We start from the raw sequence: 22,691 nt of genomic DNA, 5'->3' as shown, positions 1-22,691 counted from the left end.
TCCGGCAAATCCTCAAATCTGAAGTATCCAAGAAATGCCGGAAAATGTCCGACATAACCGCACCCTGCTCAGCTAGATGAGTTTTCAGCTTCCCAGTCAGTGACTGAACCACAATACCAAGATCTCTCCTAGCCAGCTCCACAACAAGGTCCAACTGTCTAGTGGAAACGTCCGTTATATCTTCCAGAAACTTACGGAGGAAAAGAGTCTTACACCCGGTATTAGATCCTATCTTTGCAAGGGTAAGGTTTATCATGCCACGTTCTTTGAGAATTATGCAGACATAGCTTGCCTCCTGGAACAGATACAACATATCTTCATAGCTGCCGGTCATTCCATCAACCAGATTCTTGAAGTACCCCGAACACCTCCCTGTCAACCAGGCCACATCAAACACTTTCGCCATCTTATTAACCTCTCTAAAAGTCCCCTTATCCATCTTCTCGATATCTCCCGTGTAGAGACAATCCACAAAACATTCCACAGAACCCTCCTGGAAGTCAGCCATATCCAGGCTGGTAATCTCCAGGGTAGCTACAAGACGTTCTATCACAGGACTGTTAAAGGAGAGTATGAGAGAGTTAGCACGTGACTTTCTGTTGTTGTTGAGGTTGAGGGTGAGGTTGTTGTGGGTGGGGGAGGAGAGGTGGTGACGACCAAAGTTCATGGGGACCTGGACATTCAGGGCCATGACTATTACTGGGTGGTACATGAGGTTAGTAATAAACTAATGGTTGTGTTTATTGTTCTGCTAGCATTCCACACGATACCAGTAAAAACAGTAGGTTTTGGAGAAACCAAAATTCCTTAAATTCCTAACATGACTCACCTTTAAAACGTTGTAGTGATCGGAGGAACACTTCCACTTATCCTCGTGTTCCGCTGCTTCTGAATCAAACTCAAACACATCAAACTCGTTGCGTGGTTTCTTGCGGACAGGACTGCTGGTGAAAGGTCTGGCTATGGCTGTCTGGAGAGAATGGATACTCGCATTAGAAAATGTTGTTCTTCTAATTGTGGATTCTACACCTCGTTCCAAAGGAGACAAAAAGTGTGCTAACATTTTTTAAACTAAACAAATTAAAGCTAACTAATCATTAAAAATTGAATAAATATCATAAAATGACTGATTTAATGATCACTCAAATGAATGATAATTTACTATAAGTTAATGAAACTCACTTCTTTAGCAGCAGGAGAGGTACCCCGACTACCAACACACATGACCTTACCACTACTGTTCTTTAAAGAATGTCCAGCAGGAGGGTGGGTTGAGGTGGCCATGTTCTTGATAACAATGCTGCTCGTTTGCATTGTACCTGGGGGTGAAACGGGTCAGTTTTGTAGATTCTAGGAGAACGAAATCTACCTTTTTGAAGGGGTTAATTAATCCTATGGACATTATCACTTATATGATACCCCAGATTGGTGCATTTTAAAGTGAATCAAAGGACCGACAATTAAATGAGACACTTCAAATGGTGTAAAATTAAGTGCTATAAAATTGGAAATGTCCCTACCTTCTGCTTCAGATGTGTCCTCTAGTCCGTGTCGTTTAGGCTCATTTACCGTAGTAGTCACCGGTCTATCTGTTGTAACCCTTTTATCGTTATCTAACGAGGAAACAATATGATGAGATATTTAATCAGGATGAGGTGGTGCAATAACCCAAATATTTGATATTGGATTCGTGGGTACTTGGTATCATATCGAAAGTATTATATCGAAAGTAATTTACTGGATTCACGTAGATATCGTTACACAGCTGAGGATATACCTGTATACAGATAACAAACATGCGTGTACAGTTAACAACGCACATGAACAACGCACATGAACAACGAGCAAGCTCACCATTGGTTAGACGGTCACATGTCACCAATTTGGGTCTATTTATCAGACTCTCCCAATATTGATAGTCAGGATTTCGTAGAATGTCCCCTATTGGAACGGCAACAATGTCGGATTTTTCAGGAATTTTCATGCCAGAAAGAATACTAGGAAAAGGAGGTAGCCTTGGTAATAAGGACACAGATGGTGCATGAATTCTTGTTGATGATGTTTTGTGGGTAGGTGATGACGTCACGTGATTTGAAGATGGCGTCACGTGATTTGAAGATGAACTCATTTGGTTTCCCGATGACGTTATTTGGCTTGACACTGACGTCACAGAACGTTTTTCTGATTTATTAAAGGAGGCAGTAAGACCGACTAAAACTTTCTCAGATTGTGTCAGCGGTTCAACTGATAGTGAGTGCTCTCCACCCTGCCCCTCATGAGAGGGAACATTAGTTGTGATCTCAGGGTGGACGTGTGTAGTGGATCTAGAAGAGATATCAGATATCCGGGTGGGGTCTTCTTGGTGTGGTGATTTTGGGTCTGTGAAGTTATGCTCTGAAATTGTGCTATGTTAATGCGAGAGGATGGTAATACAGGGAAGATGTGGAATGTTGGAAGACAGTTCTGAGTCATAAAAATGCTGGTACAATAATGGGCAAATATTTGAAGAACAGGAAGCAGGTAACTTACCATCTCGTTTAGCTATGTTTTCAAGAGCTGCACTAGCTGGAACCATCTGCTTAGCAGGAGAGATTATCATCCCGGAATGTGGTCCGGAATGTGGTCCGGAATGTTGTCCGGAATGTTGTCCGGAATGAGAGGTATGTGGTCTGGTGAGTGTTTCTCCGGAGACAGTCCGGTTAGTAGGGAACTTAGGAAAGTCGGACACGTAGGGCAGAACTAGCCTGGGAGACTCCTGAAGAAAGAGGGTTTGGTTCATTTTGCATATTTTAATTAGGTACTCACTTTTAATAATATTACAGATTAAAACTAGCCTCCAACCCTCCATTGTACAGCTAAAGGAACTCGGAAGATTTGGACAATCGAAATGAAAAGTCAGCGTGGACTTACGCTTGGAAATATGGGTTTCTCCTTGGGACTTATACTCTTCTTTTGACTTCCCAGCACTCTAAAGTGTTTGGAATTCCCACTGAATACCCTCACATTACTCCCCGGTAGCACACTAGAACCACTCTGAGACTGTCCTCCATACTGAGCCGCATGTTGTCCGGCATGTTGTCCGGCATGTTGTCCGGCATGTTCATGTTGGGGCTGGCCGGTGTACTGCAGGATCGGGACAGGTTGTCCGTCTGTACTCTTGTACTTGCTGGGACTAATCTGTTTGGTGGTGGGTAGCTGGGTGATAACTCGGTGGAATGAGACACTCCCTGGTTTCTTGTTGTACTCCTGTGGAGTTCAACTGAGTTTATTGTTGGTTCATTATAACGGCAATAGCTGAATTAGCTGGTTTGATAAGTATCCTACGGACTGATCCATCTCTAGATGTGTCGGTGAGGGTACTGTAGTCGAGAAAATGATTATATCCGTTGAAATAAGTATAAAGTATGCAAATATTCTCCGTTATTTCCCTCACAATTTAAAGCTCACAATCTTAAGATTCCTTTAAATTAACTTACGGCAGATTTTTGGTCAACAGATGAAACATGGTAAGCTTTTATCTGTTGCATCACTCGACTCTTAAACTGATTATTATTGTACAGGGAGGCACTCTGAAAGCAGTCGGTTTCATTTAATCATGTAAATTTAAATTACAATTATTTATAATCTTTCTAATTACAGTAATTATGTAAAATTAATTGTGTTAATTTTATTTTGTTAAAGTATCGTCTCGCATTAAGGAAAGTTACCTGTTGGCTGTGTTTAATGTCATGTCTGTGAGGTTTCCTGTGTAGGAATGCAGCAGATCCGGGCACCTTTTTCTGGAAAGTAAAGTGGATTAAAAATTAATCGATTAATTGATAAATTCATGAATTAATAAATCTATATTATATATAAGGGGAAGACCACATCTCACATATATTGACATTCTTCGGAAGGACACGGGGCTTGACGACAGCAAGGAGATTAACAAACTCATGCTGGATAGACAGATTTTGAAGAAAACTATCTCTGTTCGGACGTTGAAGTCAAGTCAGTCGTAAGTCGTATTATATAATATATGGTCGATTGGTTAGAAACATTTCCCTACTGTAAACATTTCTTAAGTACCTTTTTGTTGTATTTGTAGAGAACAGACTTCACTTTCTTTCCTCTTGTGGGCATTTCAGCATCAAACTCGTGGTCTGGAGATCGTTTAGGTGCTACCGGAGGTGCCATTTTGATGCACCTCTTTCCTGCAGCATCCTCAAACATAAACACCACCTGAACAGTGAAAGTAACAGAGTGAAAGTGAAAGTAACAGAGTGAAAGTGAAAGTAACAGAGTGAAAGTGAAAGTTACAGATGCAGATTGAAAGCGAAAGTTACACGGTTGTCTTAACTAATGATCCAACATTTTAAGACATAATCGTAAACTAAAACGTAGAAATGTATAGTAGACTGAAGACAATATGCACATGTAAGGAATAGCAGCGCGATCGCATATCATTTTCTTTATAATCAAGTTTACTAGTATGAAAGTAGTTAATATCATAATTTTTGGGAAATAGCAAATAATGAGTTATCATACTTTCGGATCGATGTAAGGTATTCCACAACATCGGAGGGAGTCGTCACCGCCCACTCTTTGTAGGAGTGATTTTATACCTTCATTAGCTGAAATTATTACATTAGTCAGCCAAAAGTAACACGTGAAACTTTACAAAAAAAACTGTTTTTGCTCACCAGGAATGAACATAAAATTACAACATTATAAATCTTGGCGGCTATTACCTGATATACAGTCAATGTAATACCCTGGTCTCACTTTTATCGCTTCAATATGCTCCTCGTACTCGTGGACTACAGGCGTCTCCCTGTAATAATTTATAGTTTATAATCGTTTAAAAGTTAATTTGATCAAGATGATTTTAGATCACAAGTCAGAATCTTCAAAATAATTAAACAACATCTACAGAGTAACGATTATCTACCCCCCCCCCCCCCCCCCGGCCCCCAACACAACAGAATACTAACATGTGTTTGTGAGCTACACAGTACATGTGATCCAGCCGAGCATATCTCCTCACTTTCAACATGGTCTCCTGCTGCAGTCGCAGTTTCTGTAGCTCCAGCGCAGCTTGGCGCGCACGCTGAAGCTCAGTGTTGCGTTGTTCTTGACGCGCAGCGATGTTTTGTTCCGCTCGTACCTGTCAGGTTGTTGTGAGTATATATTAAACATTACTGATTGATACGCTTTTTCTTTTTAAAGTTGGTCTATTGAAGAACCTCAAAAACAAATATTTTAAATACGGCCCAGGGTGAGTAACTGTTAGTTATCTTAATCTAGCAGTTATAATCCTAATATTTTACAGTCTGTGCTCACACGGCACATGGTTCTTTATCCTGGGTACGTTTAGCTCTATAACAGGTCGGGTCATTATTATACACTATCTGCGTATTACCTAGACCTTGAAACCTGTAACATTCCATTCAAAACTACATATCATTGTACGTATTGGAACCAGTATTTCCGTCCGAGAAAGCTTTGACGGAATGGAAATTTTGAAAATGTCCTACCGGTAGGACATTTTCAGATTTCAGCTTTCTGCGACCCCCCCCCCCCCCCCCCCCCCCCCCCAAATTTAAGTCAAGTCAGTCGTAAGTCGTATTATATAATATATGGTCGATTGGTTAGAAACATTTCCCTAGTACTGTAAACATTTCTAAAGTACCTTTTTGTTGTATTTGTAGAGAACAGACTTCACTTTCCCTCCCCCCCCCCCCCCCCCAAATTTCACTGTTTTGACTGAATTTTTCTTGAATGATCATTTAGCAAGGTCACTGAAGATGGCACAAGACACGATTGAGCCTTGAGGTAATGAAAGTTCTATTCCCAAAGAAAGCCTCGATTAACGGAAAATCATCAGAATAGAATTTGAAGAGATTTTAGAAGAGAAGCTTTTCTGCCGTCTCCTTGACCGAAATTTCGCGGTTTTGGCTGAATAGTTTATTAATATATTATACCGGGTTTCATTGATTCACCACGGTAAACTAATGATTATGAGGAACCCATAGTGTTACAATTAATCACAGTAACTCCACCTCCACTCTAAACAGTCTCAATAACCGTAAGTAAATGAAGGTGATGTTTCATACTGTTAGTTGCTACCCCCCCCCCCCCCTGCTGCCTCATGCACCACTGTGTAGAGATTATTAGAGACAGTATGTCACCCTGTAAACAGTTGTATACTGTCAAGAACCTATGTTTTATAACTATCATTCTGTTCGTTCATAAGTTGGTGTTGGTAGTTTAAGCTGACTCAGTACAGAAGGTTGGAGTTGAAATCAGCCACTGTACAGGGTCCCTTCTAGTTGAAATCAGCCACTGTACAGGGTCCCTTCTAGTTGAAATCAGCCACTGTACAGGGTCCCTTCTAGGCCGAATGTTTGTTTTAAGGTTAATACTTGTTGTGTGGTTCCTGAAGAGTGCCAGACTCCAGGAATACGATCTCACAAAGAAGAGAGTTTTCAAGATACGAGATCTGTTAGATAAGATGGTTGTAGTGTTTGGTGAGACGGTAGAGAGAGCTTGTGACCCACTCTTAGGGATACAGGTATTATAGTCAGCATGTGTCTATGTGTCTCTGTGTCTCTGTGTTTATGTGTCTATGTATCTATGTGTTTCTGTGTATCTGTGTCTCTATGTCTCTATGTCTCTATGTCTCTATGTCTCTGTGTGTATGTGTCTCTGTGTCTCTATGTCTCTGTGTTTCTGTGTCTTTGTGTTTCTGTATTTCTGTGTCTCTGTGTCTCTGTTCATTTTGATAAGGGCGAGATTTTTCACTCCAAGTGCTATACTCCTGCACTATTTTTATAAGATAACTGTTATGTATGTTGAATCGCTAAAACTAAAAGAACAACAAAATCTGCATACATGAATTTTGTGATTGCAGGGATATCTAGAGATACGAGATGGAAGTGAGTATAACCCACTCCTCCCACTCTCCTCATCTTTACCCTTCTCTTCAGAGGAGACAATACCTCTTTTACTGATCAACATCAGGAAATACCAGGTTTTTTGACACTTCCAGGGTATTTTTAAATTTTACACTAAATGTTACATTAAAACCATATAAACATAGTTGCACTAGAGGGTTAGATGTGACTTCATTAAGATCTTGATTCTTGATGAGTTGACAGTCCGACTTAGTTTCAGCTGAATCCCCATCAAGTGGACCACACTACATGGCACGCTCTGGGAGAAGTAACCGAGTCCATGCCATTCCAGATAACCATGGAGATAACAGGGGAGGAGATATGTGTCAACATCTCAGGAATGGTAGAATGTGAGGAGGTGGATTTGGCACGAAGCCAGGGAGAGGTGGAACTGGTGTTCTGCTCGTCTGAGTGCAGTATTTGGAGAGTGATGACGGTGACAGCTAGGCCAAGTCTCAGGGTTAGAAGTAAGTTTTGTGGTCCCATTTTAGTCTTATTCATAGTGGGCAACTAGATTAACTTTGTATGTCATTGAAATCATGTGGGAAATGATTTCAACTTGTTTTTGTGTCAGCCATCTATTTGATATAATATTATTCAGTGAATTCCTCTATCATAATATTAATGGAAGTTCAGCTAGAAACAACCGGGATCTAGCGATTATTATAATAATTATGAATATCTAAACTAAAATGAAAAGAGATAATTTTTCTTATAACATTGCTCCTCTAGTACCAGGGACAAAAGGATTTCGCGATTATTTTGGCCAAAAATCGCGATACCGCTATTTTTAACAGACTATACATTAAACTATACATAACATTTGTCGCAAAGAATGGGAAAAATCGCGATTCCGTACATGCCGCGATTTCCTTTTGTCCCTGTCTAGTACTGGTTTATATCCTAAATGAGAAGGAAAAGGTGAGACTGTAGAGTGTAGACGAACCTTGCGAGCTATGATGCTATTTGCATCTGCTTTCTTGTGTACCCTCTTTATCCTGTGCCTCTCATCTTCATTCTTAGCTTCAGGTCGGTCTAAACGCATCCCCTGAAAAATGTGTTTTAATTTACAGTTATTTATTTAAATCACACTGAGCCAACACCGATCAAACAATCAACAACAGGGACAAAAGGATTTCCCGATTATTTTGGCAAAATTTCGCGATACCGCGAATTTTAACAGGCTATGCATTAAACTATACATAAAATTTGTCGCAAATAATGGGAAAAATCGCGATTCCGTACATGCCGCGATTTCCTTTTGTCCCTGAATTCAACAACCAAATGCCTGGTTTTATCGGTACTTGTGTATTGATCTCAGTAATGAATTGTTTATTTGGGAAATATTACTTTAAATTCCTGAAGCATACCTGATTGTCTCGAGGCTTCCTGTTTTTGCTCTTCTTAACCTTCACCCCATCCAGATGTATAACCGGTTCATCACGTGGTTGGCGGATCTGAGCCCTGACTTTCACTGGTGTTTTCACTGGTTTCACTTTGTTGGGCGTAGCTATCCTTGACTGGGGGGAATTGATTTAAAATTGCAATTTGACATGAATTACATTGATAATTAATTAACTTATGTAAGTTATTTTAAGTTATATGACGAATAAATGCGTTACAGACATATCGTTACAGATATTTGCATGTTAATTCATCATGGTACTTCCTGAAAAATAAATTTGATCTTTAATGCAACTGAATCACTAACCTTCTCTCCCGCAAAAGAGTCGCTGTTAAAAGAGTTGAGCTTAGGTTTCTGGATAGTTAAAGTTAGCTCGAACACTACCTCTCCCCCTGGCTTAAACGTGCCTGCAGATAATATATAAGTGAACGGTTGAGCGGGACTTAAATACAGATTGCAGGTTGATAAAATGCAACAAAAATTAGAAAAATCTTCGCCAAAACTGTGGGTGTAATAGCCTAGGTCTAAAATTTTGAATCACACATTTTCCTGCTATTTTATTCTTTGATAACATATTAAATATCGGTTATATGATTAAAACTAACATACCCGAGCTCCGTTCCACCCAGTCTGTAAAAGGCATGTCCAGAGAGAGAAGCTCGTCCGACAAGTCGGTGAAAAACACGTCAGGATTCTCTGGAATCTGCTTCACGACCGTACACCTTAAAACGTGGGTATAGATAAATATATGAAATTTCGCTGTTAACATTTAACTGTGATTATCAGACACTACTTAGTGTTTCCGAAAAATAAAACTTGAATTTAAATACTAGATGAATTGTTTTTCAAGTGTTTTCTTTCAGTTAACAGCAGGTAATCACTCCAGGGTCTAATATCAGTCACAAGCTACGTACATTGTACAAGATAATATCCACCTGCATCTACCTACAAGATAATATCTACCTGTATCTACCTACAAGATAATATCTACCTGTATCTACCTACAAGATAATATCCACCTGCATCTACCTACAAGATAACATTTACCTGTATCTGCGGCTCTAGACCAGTACAGGTCGAAAAATATAACCGGGACATCTGTCTCGTTAGGACTGCATGCGGTTCATCGGGTGCGAAGGGCCAGCATCCCTTCCACCTCAAATAACAACGCTACTGAAACAACACACACATCAAATGGACGGAGTGCTACTTCCAATTCAAGGACGGATGGTTCCAGCATGACGGAGGCTGAGCAAAGCCTACGGGACCCCAGTCGCCTGATGAGAAGAGGGGGTACTCGTCATCCGACCAGATTTATTAGTCAACAGATCATCCATGTTGACCCTGCTTCCAACAAATCCAATCCAGTAAATTATTGCAAACAGTTTTTACGTTTTGGAACATGGAACGTTCTATCTCTTGTCAGCTCATCTACACAGCTCTACCAACTTAGTCAAAACATTGATCAGTACAGATTGGATCTTTTGGGGATCACCGAGACTCACATGCCTGGATCTGGCACCACTCTACTGGACAATGGCAGTCTACTCATCCATTCCGGTAGAGTCGACGGGATCAAGAGACAGGGAGTCGGTCTCAGTCTTTCAAAACGAATCAGAAACTCCCTGATATCGTTCACTCCCACATCGGAGCGGGTTTTAACTGCTAGGCTGCATAGTAAGCAAATCAACATCTCTGTTGTTGTGGCCTATGCTCCAACTGAGGGTGCAGAGGAGAGTGAGAAAGATAAGTTTTATAGGACACTCACAGATACATTTGATGGGCTACCTCGTCACGATATCAAGTTACTGCTCGGCGATTTTAATGCAAAAGTAACATCAGGCAGATATGGAAGTGAAGCGGTCATCGGTGGGGAATCACTCCATAGCTCATCAAATGACAACGGGACAAGACTTGTGGATTTCTGTGCGACGAACCAGCTTGTCATCGGGGGAACTCTCTTCGAGCACAAGAACATTCACAAGGGAACATGGCGGTCGCCCAACGGGCTCACCGTCAATCAGATAGATCATATCTGCATTGGAAAGCGGTTTCGTCAGTCACTTTTTGATGTTAGGGTATGTCGCGGGGCAGACATCGGCTCCGATCATTATCTGGTTCTAGGACTGCTGAAAATCAAACTTCAGTCAGTGACAAAGATCAACGCCAACAGGCCCAATGTGCCTGCCATTGAGCGCCTGAGGGATAGTACTACGGTTACAGAGTACAATGTGGCTCTTCAAAACCGATTTGCAAGTCTGGATAGTGAGGTCGACCTCGAGGATATGTGGCGTAATCTCAGTCAGACCGTCACTGATGTCTCACTGGAGGTACTAGGCAAAAGACCCCGGAAGGCAAAGGAGCAACACCTGTCACGGAAGACCAAGGATTTATTGATTCAGCGGGCACAGTTTAAGCGCAAAGACCCAAACTCAGACGCTAACAGGTCAGAGTATTCTAAACTTAATAAGTTAGTCAAGAAAAGCAGCAAGCTAGACGACAATAACTGGGCAGTTAGAGTAGCTACTGATCTTGAGGGAGCAGCGAGCAAAGGTCAGCAGCGTGAGGTATGGGCAAAGATCAAGAAGATCTCTGGTAAGAACAAGAAGCCTCAAGCATCTTGTGTCCGGGACAAGGACGGTAGGAAGATCACGGATCCCCAACAGCAGAGGGACAGGTGGAAGGAGCACTTTACTGAACTTCTGAACCCTCCATTATCAAGTGTCGACCTTGCCGACCTTGATACAGTACCACCCCAACCCCACTTTAACTCTCTCTCTTGTTCGGATGGACCACCCACCAGAGACGAGATTAGTTATTCCCTGACAAAGCTTAAGAACAACAAAAGCCCAGGAGTGGACGGGATAACTAACGAGCAACTGAAGTATGGTGCGAGTGCTCTAGTTGATCAACTAGAGTGTCTATGCAAGAAAGTGTGGGAAGAAGAGACTGTTCCTGAAGATTGGTTAAAGGGTGTGATCATTGTCATTGGGAAGAAAGGAGACACTTCAGTCTGCGGGAACAACAGAGGGATCACCTTAAGGTCTACAGCATCCAAGCTTTTTCAGATGATTCTTCTTAAGCGGTTACATGCTGGTATGGAGTGTCTCCTCAGGGAGAATCAGTGCGGATTTAGACAGAACCGCTCATGTATTGATCAGATTTATTCTCTCCGAACTATTATTCATAACTGTCTTGAGTTTAACATTCCTCTTTACATTAATTTTGTGGATTTCAAGGCAGCGTTCGATTCTATCAGAAGGGACTTTATTTGGTGCAGTATGAGACACTATGGGCTGCCTGAAAAATATGTCAGAATATTTCAGTCATTTTTTGGGGGTACCATGAGTGCCGTGAGGGTTAATGGGGAGCTGACAGAATGGTTTGATGTTAACTCAGGCACAGGTCAGGGTGACATTCAAGCACCTCCTGTCTTTAATTTCTGCCTAAACTTTTCTGCATTTCTGGCTGAGACCAACAAGATCATCAGTCAAGGCGCAGTGCTGCAGAAAGAGATGAAGACGGTCGAGGAAAAGGTCATTCTGGACACCGATTATGCTGATGACATGGCTATTATGGACAACTCAGGGGAAGGCCTACAGGAATCAACTGATCTATTAGTTCATTACAGCTCCTACGCTGGGCTCAGAATAAATGCAAAGAAGACCCAATGCATGGCTGTAAGCAAGTGCGCCTCCCAGCGACCTTTCATCAAGGATGATTGTATTGAGCTGTCGGTTGAGGGTGAACCCGTCGAGCAGGTTAGCAACTTTGTCTACCTGGGTGCAACTATCAGTGGGGATGGGACAATCAACAGAGACCTGGATGTCCGTATCCAGAAGGCTAATGGCGCCTTTCATCAGCTCTGGAACATTTGGAATAGCAGAACTATAAAGACTCCAACCAAGATCAGGATCTATAGGGCTGCTGTCCTCACCATCTTGTTGTATGGAGCTGAAGTCTGGAACACCACCAAAAAGCAGATGAAACGCTTCGAGGTTTTCCATCAAACCTCCTTGAGAAGGATCCTTAGGATTAAATGGTTCTTTCATGTGACCAACGACGAAGTTCTTAGGAGGGCTGGCATCAAGTCAGTTGAGACTTTCATCAGTGCTGCCAGGCTACGTTGGTATGGACATGTAGTTAGAATTCCAGACTCTAGACTACCGAGGTTTCTGTTGAACTGGAAGCCAAATTATGGAAAGAGGTCAAGGGGCAGACCCCGTAAGAACTGGAAGTCCTGCGTACTCGAAGATGCTGCTAAGTTTACAGGTGTTGAAAACATCGACAACGACACAACAGAAGCTTTGGCTATCAACCGAGTACAGTGGAGACATATGTTACGCCGCCAACGCGATGTGTGTGATGCAGGCCACTCCAACGACTAGGAGGAGACCTTACCATGTAACATGTGTATGTATGTATGTATCTACCTACAAGATAATATCTACCTGTATCTACCTACAAGATAATATCTACCTGTATCTACCTACAAGATAATATCTACCAGTATCTACCTACAAGATAATATCTACCTGTATCTACCTACAAGATAATATCTACATGTATATACCTACAAGATAATATCTACATGTATCTACCTACAAGATAATATCTACCTGTATCTACCTACAAGATAATATCTACCTGTATCTACCTACAAGATAATATCTACCTGTATATACCTACAAGATAATATCTACCTGTATCTACCTACAAGATAATATCTACCTGCATATACCTACAAGATAATATCTACCTGTATCTACCTACAAGATAATATCTACCTGTATCTACCTACAAGATAATATCTACCTGTATATACCTACAAGATAATATCTACCTGTATCTACCTACAAGATAATATCTACCTGTATCTGCCTACAAGATAATATCTACCTGTATCTACCTACAAGATAATATCTACCTGTATCTACCTACAAGATAATATCTACCTGTATCTACCTACAAGATAATATCTACCTGTATCTACCTACAAGATAATATCTACCTGTATCTACCTACAAGATAATATCTACCTGTATCTACCTACAAGATAATATCTACCTGTATCTACCTACAAGATAATATCTACCTGTATCTACCTACAAGATAATATCTACATGTATTTACCTACATGATAATATCTACCTGTATCTACCTACAAGATAATATCTACCTGTATCTACCTACAAGATAATATCTACCTACAAGATAATATCCACCTGCATCTACCTACAAGATAATATCTACATGTATCTACCTACAAGATAATATCCACCTGTATCTACCTACAAGATAATATCTACCTGTATCTACCTACAATATAATATCTACCTGTATCTACCTACAAGATAATATCTACCTGTATCTACCAACAAGATAATATCTACCTGTATCTACCTACAAGATAATATCTACCTGTATCTACCTACAAGATAATATCTACCTGTATCTACCTACAAGATAATATCTACCTGTATCTACCTACAAGATAATATCTACATGTATCTACCTACAAGATAATATCTACCTGTATCTACCTACAAGATAATATCTACCTGTATCTACCTACAAGATAATATCTACCTGCATCTACCTACAAGATAATATCTACCTGCATCTACCTACAAGATAATATCTACCTGCATCTACCTGTATCTACCTACAAGATAATATCTACCTGTATCTACCTACAAGATAATATCTACCTGTATCTACCTACAAGATAATATCTACCTGTATCTGCAGCGATAGGAGGGGTCTCTAAAGCTCCAGAATAATCTCTCCAGTGAGTATCCGATAGGAACTAATGTGTCAGGGTCGTCTGATATGTTCATTATGTCCCCTGAGATTATTACGTTAGCTTTAAAAATCGGTTAGATAATATCTATAATTTTACCTGTATAAGAAACGCTATAAAAATGGGCGTGGCCCATGACGACATTATCCGAAACACTAGAGTCAAAAAATTTTTTTGGTTGTTCCTGACCCTATAGAGCAACTAATAAGATAGGGTCTCTAATTATTTGAACAACTTTTGGTAAAATGAACCGGTCTATTAGATATGCTCATAATGTTTATAATGTCCCCTGAGATTATTACGTTAGCTTTAAAAATCGGCTAGATATGCTCATAATGTTTATAGTGTCCCCTGAGATTATTACGTTAGCTTTAAAAATCGGCTAGATATATGCTCATAATGTTTATAATGTCCCCTGAGATTATTACGTTAGCTTTAAAAATCGGCTAGATCACAGTGCTGGCAAGCACGACCGTTGCATTTATTGTGGGTATACTATGTTCCCCATTTACTATTATACCCCCTTTACTATTATACCCCCTTCACTATTATACCCCTTTTACTATTATACCCCCTTTACTATTATACCCCCTTTGGTACACGTTACAAGCCTCTTTTGTGCACGCGAAGCGTGCACTCCGGCCGGAGGCGGCGGCCGAAGGCCGCCGCCTCCGGCAGGAGTTTTCCAGGCATTAAGACTCATCGGAAGTCGTTCAGCAGATTTATTTTTAGTTCAAAACATTCTAATTTGATGTCAAAGATGACAGGAATAAAAAATAGTTATGTTGAGATTTTTAAGAAATTTGCATAAAATACTCGCCAGCACTGTTATACGAAATTCGGTAAAAAACCCAAAATCGCCATATTCAGGTGCCTTAAAAACCATGTTAAAATTGAGTTAGAGATCTGAAACTTTGCAGGGCGTCTAGACGTTGACCAAATCGACTGCAAAAAAAGTTTCAGGTTTCAGGAGCATCGGGAAATGGGTTTTCTAGAACCCCTGTTTTACGACAGATTGTCGGGACATATCACAGTGCTGGCAAGCACGACCGGTGCATTTATTGTGGGTATACTATGTACCCCCTTTACTATTATACCCCCTTTACTATTATACCCCCTTTGGTACACGTTACAAGCCTCTTTCGTGCACGCGAAGCGTGCACTCCGGCCGGAGGCGGCGGCCGAAGGCCGCCGCCTCCGGCAGGAGTTTTTCAGGCATTAAGACTCATCGGAAGTCGTTCAGCAGATTTATTTTTAGTTCAAAACATTCTAATTTGATGTCAAAGATGACAGGAATAAAAAATAGTTATGTTGAGATTTTTAAGAAATTTGCATAAAATACTCGCCAGCACTGTTATACGAAATTCGGTAAAAACCCAAAATCGCCATATTCAGGTGCCTTAAAAACCATGTTAAAATCGAGTTAGAGATCTGAAATTTTACAGGGCGTCTAGACGTTGACCAAATCGACTGCAAAAAAAGTTTCAGGTTTCAGGAACATCGGGAAGTGGGTTTTCTAGAACCCCTGTTTTACGACAGATTGTCGTGATATCTATATACATATATATATATATTCAGGGATAGACGCTTTGCCAGTCAGTTGGGGGGGGGGTCCAACCCGATCATTTCCGATCATTCCGATCCCGATTTTGGCCTCATCAACCCTCATATCGGAAAAATCGGGAAAATTTAAATCTTCCCTCTGAGGTTTCTAGGCGATATAGGTAGCTATTTCTGTACTTAAATATGACAAGAAATCGATTGGTGGTGGTCCCAGAACCCCAAAATGGTATCTTGTTCCAAACAAGAATCGTTTCGTCCGAAAAAAACAACACACTGTCGTATCAACTCTTGTTTGACAGAAACATCCACCCCGGTCCACAATTGAAAGAGGTACGGTTGGTAATAACAATCGTAACAAATAGCGAACGCTTTAGTAACTTTTGATTTAAATTGTCTCCACAATTTGTAACAGGCTATCTGCAGAAATGGGTAGCACGGTTAATGACCATGGTCCTTTCTCAAACTTCCAATCCTCAGTTATATACAAAGAATAGTCTACACAATTTTTGATAACATTAAAAGGGATGAAAATCACTTTATTTATCAAAATCTTTATTTATCATGTAACAACTTTTCCATAGTACTGGAGAGTAAAACTCTGTTAAACAAAAATATTCTCGAGCACATTTTGAGTCAGTAACAGTAACATGTCAATATGTTACAGACTCAAATGCGTTTAAAAACATTTTAGTAACAATAAATTGTGTTAACTGATGAGGAGGAGGAGGAGGACTGAGGAGAAGGAGGACTGAGGAGGACAGAGGAGGAAGACTGAGGAGGACCAGGACGAGGACTAGGAGGATGAGGACGAGGACTAAGGACGAGGACTAGGAGGATGAGGACGAGGACTAAGGACGATGAGGATGAGGACTAAGGACGAGGAGGAGGACGACTGAGGAGGAGGACTGATTAGGAGGAGGACTGATTAGGAGGAGAAGGAAGAGAAGAAGGAGGAGGGGGATGAGGATGAGAACTGAGGAGGAGGAGGAGAAGGAGAAAGACTGAGGAGAAAGAGGAGGACCGAGGAGGTCTGAGGAGGAGGAGGACTGAAGAGGAGAGGGGGGACTGAAGAAGAGGAGCAGGATTGTTGTGGAGGAAGACGAGAAGAAGGAGAAGGAGGAGGACGAGAGCGAGGACGAGGAGGAAGACTGAGGAGGAGGACTGTTAAAAAGGAGAAGAACGAGGACTGAGGAGGAGGACTGAGGATGAGGAGGAGGAAAAGGAGGACTGGGGGAGGACTAAGGACGAGGAGGACTGAGGAGGAGGACTGAGGATGAGGAGGAGGACTGGGGAGGACTGAGGAAGAGGAGAACTTGGGGAGAAGGATGAGGAGGAGGAGACTGACGAGGACGAAGAGGACTGAGGAGGAAGACTGAGGAGGATGAGGACGTGAACTAAGGACGAGGACTAGGAGGATGAGGACAAGGGCTAATGAAGAGGAGGAGGACGACTGAGGAGGAGGACTGATTAGGAGGAGAAGGAAGAGGAGAAGGAGGAGGAGGATGAGGAGGAGGACTGAGGAGGAGGAGGATAATGAGGAGAATGAGGAGGAGGATGAGGAGGACTGAGGAGGAGGAGGATAAGGAGGAGAAAGAGGAGGAGGAGGAGGATGACTCAGGAGGTGGAGGAGGACGAGGAGGAGGACTCAGGAGGAAGACTGAAGAGGAGGAGGAGGACTGATGAGGAGGACTGAGGAGGAGGACTGATCAGAAGGAGAAGGAGGAGGAGGAGGACTGAGGAGGAGGACTGAGGATGAGGAGAAGGAGAAGGAGGACTGGGGCCGGGGAGGACTGAGGAAGAGGAGGACTTGGGAAGGACTGAGGAGGAGGAGGACTTGGGTAGGACTGGGGAGGAGGAGGAGGAGGAGGAGGATGAGGAGGAGGAGAAGGAGATCTGGGGGAGGACTGATGAGGAGGAGGACTGGGGGAGGAGGAGGACTTAGGAGTAGGGGGAGAAGGAGGAAAAGGAGGAGAAGGAGGAGAAGGAGGAGAAGGAGGAGGAGGACTGGGGACTGAGGAGGAGGAGGACTGAGGAGGAAGAAGATGAGAAAGAGGACTGAAGAGGATGAGGAGGAGGAGAAGAAGGACTGGGGGAGGACTGAGGAAGAGGAGGACTTGGGGAGAAGGATGAGGAGGAGGAGACTGAGGAGGAAGACTGAGGAAGACTGAGGAGGATGAGGACGAGGACTAAGGACGAGGACTAGGAGGATAAGGAGGAGGAGGACTGATGAGGATGAGGAGGAGGACTTAGGAGGAGGACTGAAGAGGATCAGGAGGAGGAGGACTGATGAGGAGGAGGAGGAGGACTCCAGAGGAGGAGGACTCAGGAGGAGGAGGAGGAGGAGGAGGAGGAGGAGGAGGAGGACTGAGGACGGGGAGGAGGAGGAGGACTAAGAGGACGCGAGGACTAAGGACGAGGAGGACTGAGGAGGAGGACGAAAGCGAAGGAGGAGGAGGACTGAAGAGGAGGACTGAGGATGAGGAGAAGGAGAAGGAGGACTGGGGGAGGACTGAGGAAGAGGAGGACTTGGGAAGGACTGAGGAAGAGGAGGACTTGGGGAGGACTGAGGAGGAGGAGGACTGGGGTAGGACTGAGGAGGATGATGAGGATCAGGAGGAGGACTGAGGATGAGGAGGAGAAGGAGGAAAAGGAGGAAAAGGAGGAGAAGGAGGAGGAGGAGGACTGAGGAGGAGGAGGAGGATGAGGACTAAGGAGGAGGATGAGGAGGAGGCTGAGGAGGAGGAGGACTGATGAGAAGAAGAAGGAGGAGGAGGACTGAGGAGGAAGACTGAGGAGGAGAAGGAGGAGGACTTAGGAGTAGGATGAGGACTGAGGAGGACTGAGGAGGACTGAGGAGGAGGAGGACTGACGATGAGGAGAAGGACTGAGGAGGAGGAGAAGGACTGACGAGGAGGACTGACGAGGAGGATGAGGACTAAGGAGGAGAATGAGGAGGAGGAGGCTGAGGAGGAGGAGGACTGATGAGAAGGAGAAGGATGCGGAGGACTGAGGAGGAAGACTGAGGAGAAGAAGGAGGAGGACTTAGGAGTAGGAGAAGGAGGAGGAGGACTGAGGAGGAGGATGAGGAGACTGAGGAGGAGGAGGACTGTTGAGGAGGATGATGAAGATGAGGACTGATGAGGACTGAGGAGGAATACTGAGGAGGACGAGGACGAGGACTAAGGACGAGGAGGAGGACGACTGAGGAGGAGGAATGATTAGGAGGAGAAGAAAGAGGAGAAGGAGGAGGAGGATGAGGATCAGGAGGAGGAGAAGGAGGAGGATGAGGAGGAGGACTGGGGGAGGACTAAGGAGGAGGATAAGGAGGACGAGGACTAAGGACGAGGATGAGGACGAGGACGATCATGAGGAGGACAGAGGATGAGGACTGATGAGGAGGAGAAGGAGGAGGAGGATGAGGAGGAGGAGAAGGAGAAGGAGGACTGGGGGAGGACTGAGGAGGAAGAGGAGGATGACTGAGGAGGAGGATGAGGATCAGGAGGAGGACTCAGGAGGTGGAGGAGGATGAGGAGGAGGACTCAGGAGGAGGAGGACGACTATGAGGAGGACTGAGGAGGACGGATGGGGAGGAGAAGGAGGATGAGGAGGAGAAATGAGGATGAGGAGGAGGAGAACTGAGAAGGAGAAGGAGAAGGAGGAGGACTGGGAGTAGGACTGAGGAGGAGAAGGGGATAGAGGAGGAGGGTGAGGAGGACTGAGGAGAAGGAAGAGGACGAGGACGAGGAGTCAGGAAGAGGACTGAAGAGGACTGAGGAGGAGAAGGACTCAGGAGGAGGAAGACTTAAGAGGAGGAGGAGGAGGACATCTAAATGTTTTGTCTGTTTTTGTCCGTTTTTGTCCGCCCTACTTTTTGTCCGTTTTGAAAATACAGGGTACCGAACGGACACAAAACATGATCCTCCAGCCAAGCATGTGTTACGATACAAATGTACTTGACTATACATTTAAGGTGCAGTGTACTAGTGATTTTATGGTATGTTTAAAGACCGGACCACAAAATATAACCCGGTACCTAGTGTTGTACTAATACATAATAACAAGTAACAGGGATAAAATTAATGAGCAGAAACAATCGATCTCACGTCAAGAGGCCAAAGCACTCGGGTCTGGGAGTACATGACAACTCCAACTAGTAGTGAGCATACTAGCCCCTGCAGTGGAAAAACACATAAAACATACTATTGGAATGTCCAATTGGTTTGTTTTCTCATAGCAATATAGCATTATATGTAGGGGTTCTGGTTGAATTATATCACTTCTGAGAGGTTTTAGAATTTAGAGATCGATTCTGTAAATTTCTCAATTTTCCGATTTTTCCGATTTTTCCGATTTTTCCGATTCCGATTTTGGCCTCATCAACCCTCATATCGGACATCGGGTTGGACCCCCCCCCCCCCCCCCCCTCAGTTGTAGCCTGTATTTAATTGTCCATAGATTCAAAAGTATAAAAGATACAGCCATTTCCGACCACAGGTCTTGTAAATAATTGTTTACACTTTAGTTTACATTGTATAAACAAATTATTTGACGTCATGAACACCCCTTGATGACGTCATCAAGTTAACCGTTTTTTAAACTTGATTTTTGACAAAGTAATAACTTTTAAAAATGATTTTACACCATTAAAAAGTAATTGTATTCAAAATCTGAGGAAATTTTCACCTTAGATAGCTTGTTCAAGCATTCTGAAAATCTACCGGAAAGTTTTTCTAGCTTGCTCCTTCATAAAGATATTCGTCATTGAAGTTTGTGCTTTTTTGAAGAATTATTTTATAAAAACGTCAATTTTGCGATTTAGTATTCTCTGGTGTTGGGCCATGCCTTGGGCTGTGGAGCTCAGTTCTGCTTCCTGTAGGTATAAATTGTGCATTAGGCTAGTTTTAAAGTTAAAAATCGAAAAGTTGCACACGTGGGGACACGCCCAAATTGATAGAAAATTGCTAAAATCACTGAAAATTGCTGTTTTCGTCATTTTCTGTAAACTTTAGAGTGCCGTTGTGATTACAGCTCTTCTTGAAATACTTTGAAACTTTGCATGCTTATCAAGCTATATATAAAACAATTACATGCAAAAATTTACGGCGATTCAATATTGGATGCGCACGCAACGTCCGCTCAAAGTTTGCACGTGCGAAAGGTGAGAATTTTGCTCATTCGTGATTTCCAACAAATTCTGCTTTGCCACGACAGTTTAATGTCATTATAAATGAATTTAATGCCAACTTGAATGAGTATTAAGTGGCATATTCAGTCAGTGATCGACCGATATACTTACCTAAACACAAGGAAATGTTTTTAAAGGAAAAATTTCGAAATTGTTGAAACTTCCTCCTTATTAATGAAGATATCAGTTTATATTTCGACTTTATAAAGTACCCTGACATTATAATCAAAAAGAGATGATATTTGACCAAAACCCATAATCATGGGTAGAGTGGACCGCTGCCAGTGTCTCTCTTTCCCAAACAAAAGGAAATGATATTAATTTGATTGACCGTTCTCAAATGCAAAATGATACCGAGAATGAAATCGGTCGCTCGCTTTTCCCATTCATTTACAATTGTAATAGATTAAGAAGAACTACCCAAAGGCAGCTGTACTCGGCAATAAAGATTCAATAAACTTCAGCTAATTCAATAAGTAATAACTACCACCCTTACCCCGAAATACTAGGTATCGACCCGAACGCAACCCAAAGAGATTTTTACAGCATCTGATTGATGTACCTCATCAATCGAAACTTATTACAATTCGTAAGCCGTGAATGAATGGGAAAAGCGAGCGACCGATTTCATTCTCGGTATCATTTTGCATTTGAGAACGGTCAATCAAATTAATATCATTTCCTTTTGTTTGGGAAAGAGAGACACTGGCAGCGGTCCACTCTACCCATGATTATGGGTTTTGGTCAAATACATACATACATATATATTCAGGGATAGACGCTTTGCCAGTGGGCTATATTCAGGTGTCCATAGATTCAAAAGTATAAAAGATACAGCCATTTCCGACCACAGGTCTTGCAAATAATTGTTTACACTTTAGTTTACATTGTATAAAAAAATTATTTGACGTCATAAACACCCCTTGATGACGTCATCAAGTTAACCGTTTTTAAAACTTGATTTTTGACAAAGTAATAACTTTTAAAATTAATTTTAAACCATTAAGGAGTAATTTTATTCAAAATCTGAGGAAATTTTTATCTTAGATAATTGTTCAAGCATTCTGAAAATCTACCGGAAAGTTTTTCTAGCTTGCTCCTTCATAAAGATATTCGTCATCGAAGTTTGTGCTTTTTTGAAGAATTATTTTATAAAAACGTCAATTTTGCGATTTAGTATTCTCTGGTGTTGGGCCATGCCTTGGGTTGTGGAGCTCAGTTCTGCTTCCTATAGGTATAAATTGTGCATTAGGCTAGTTTTAAAGTTGAAAATCAAAAAGTTGCACACGTGGAGACACGCCCAAATTGATAGAAAATTGCTAAAATCGCTGAAAATTGCTGTTTTCGTCATTTTCTGTCAACTTTAGAGTGCCGTTGTGATTACAGTTCTTCTTGAAATACTTTGAAACTTTGCATGCTTATCAAACTATATATAAAACAATTACATGCAAAAATTTACGGCGATTCAATATTGGATGCGCACGCAACATCCGCTCAAAGTTTGTACAAGCGAAAGGTGAGAATTTTGCTCATTCGTGATTTCCAACAAATTCTGCTTTGCCACGACAGTTTAATGTCATTATATATGAATTTAATGCCAACTTGAATGAGTATTAAGTGGCATATTCAGTCAGTGATGTACCGATATGCTTACCTAAACACAAGGAAATGTTTTTAAAGGAAAAATTTCGAAATCGTTGAAACTTCCTCCTTATTAATGAAGATATCAGTTTATATTTCGACTTTATAAAGTACCCTGACATTATAATCAAAAAGAGATGATATTTTACCAAAACCCAT

General features: G+C 42.0%; 2 protein-coding genes across 6 annotated transcripts in view; both read right to left on the bottom strand.

Moving 5' to 3' along the window:
- LOC134822458 (NADH dehydrogenase [ubiquinone] flavoprotein 2, mitochondrial-like) overlaps nucleotides 1–20,248 on the bottom strand; it is a 32,625-nt gene extending 12,377 nt beyond the window's left edge. The window contains exon 1 of the mRNA XM_063833556.1: nucleotides 20,244–20,248. The gene's annotated coding sequence lies outside the window, so the exon portion shown is untranslated. The remainder of the gene's footprint in view (nucleotides 1–20,243) is intronic.
- The window catches only part of LOC134822456 (uncharacterized), a 44,639-nt gene that overhangs the window by 9,044 nt on the left and 12,904 nt on the right, over nucleotides 1–22,691 (bottom strand). For 2 of the 5 annotated variants that reach the window (XM_063833547.1, XM_063833548.1), the window contains exons 19-35: nucleotides 14,080–14,188; nucleotides 8,950–9,062; nucleotides 8,647–8,747; nucleotides 8,306–8,455; nucleotides 7,882–7,983; nucleotides 4,974–5,146; nucleotides 4,731–4,813; nucleotides 4,528–4,613; nucleotides 4,069–4,221; nucleotides 3,708–3,779; nucleotides 3,477–3,569; nucleotides 2,911–3,246; nucleotides 2,530–2,755; nucleotides 1,855–2,394; nucleotides 1,521–1,613; nucleotides 1,183–1,319; nucleotides 830–970 (exon numbers count right to left, since the gene is read on the bottom strand). In XM_063833547.1, coding sequence (XP_063689617.1) covers nucleotides 830–970; nucleotides 1,183–1,319; nucleotides 1,521–1,613; nucleotides 1,855–2,394; nucleotides 2,530–2,755; nucleotides 2,911–3,246; nucleotides 3,477–3,569; nucleotides 3,708–3,779; nucleotides 4,069–4,221; nucleotides 4,528–4,613; nucleotides 4,731–4,813; nucleotides 4,974–5,146; nucleotides 7,882–7,983; nucleotides 8,306–8,455; nucleotides 8,647–8,747; nucleotides 8,950–9,062; nucleotides 14,080–14,188 — 2,708 coding nt within the window. The remainder of the gene's footprint in view (nucleotides 1–829; nucleotides 971–1,182; nucleotides 1,320–1,520; nucleotides 1,614–1,854; nucleotides 2,395–2,529; nucleotides 2,756–2,910; nucleotides 3,247–3,476; nucleotides 3,570–3,707; nucleotides 3,780–4,068; nucleotides 4,222–4,527; nucleotides 4,614–4,730; nucleotides 4,814–4,973; nucleotides 5,147–7,881; nucleotides 7,984–8,305; nucleotides 8,456–8,646; nucleotides 8,748–8,949; nucleotides 9,063–14,079; nucleotides 14,189–22,691) is intronic. The other 3 variants (XM_063833551.1, XM_063833552.1, XM_063833550.1) reach the window with 2 other exon arrangements.

This window comes from Bolinopsis microptera, chromosome 10, assembly GCF_026151205.1.
Source record: "Bolinopsis microptera isolate Bmic1 chromosome 10, MBARI_Bmic_1.0, whole genome shotgun sequence".
Taxonomy (NCBI): domain Eukaryota; kingdom Metazoa; phylum Ctenophora; class Tentaculata; order Lobata; family Bolinopsidae; genus Bolinopsis; species Bolinopsis microptera.
Note: the sequence above shows the minus strand (reverse complement) of the source record. Positions and strands in the feature narration are given on the sequence as shown.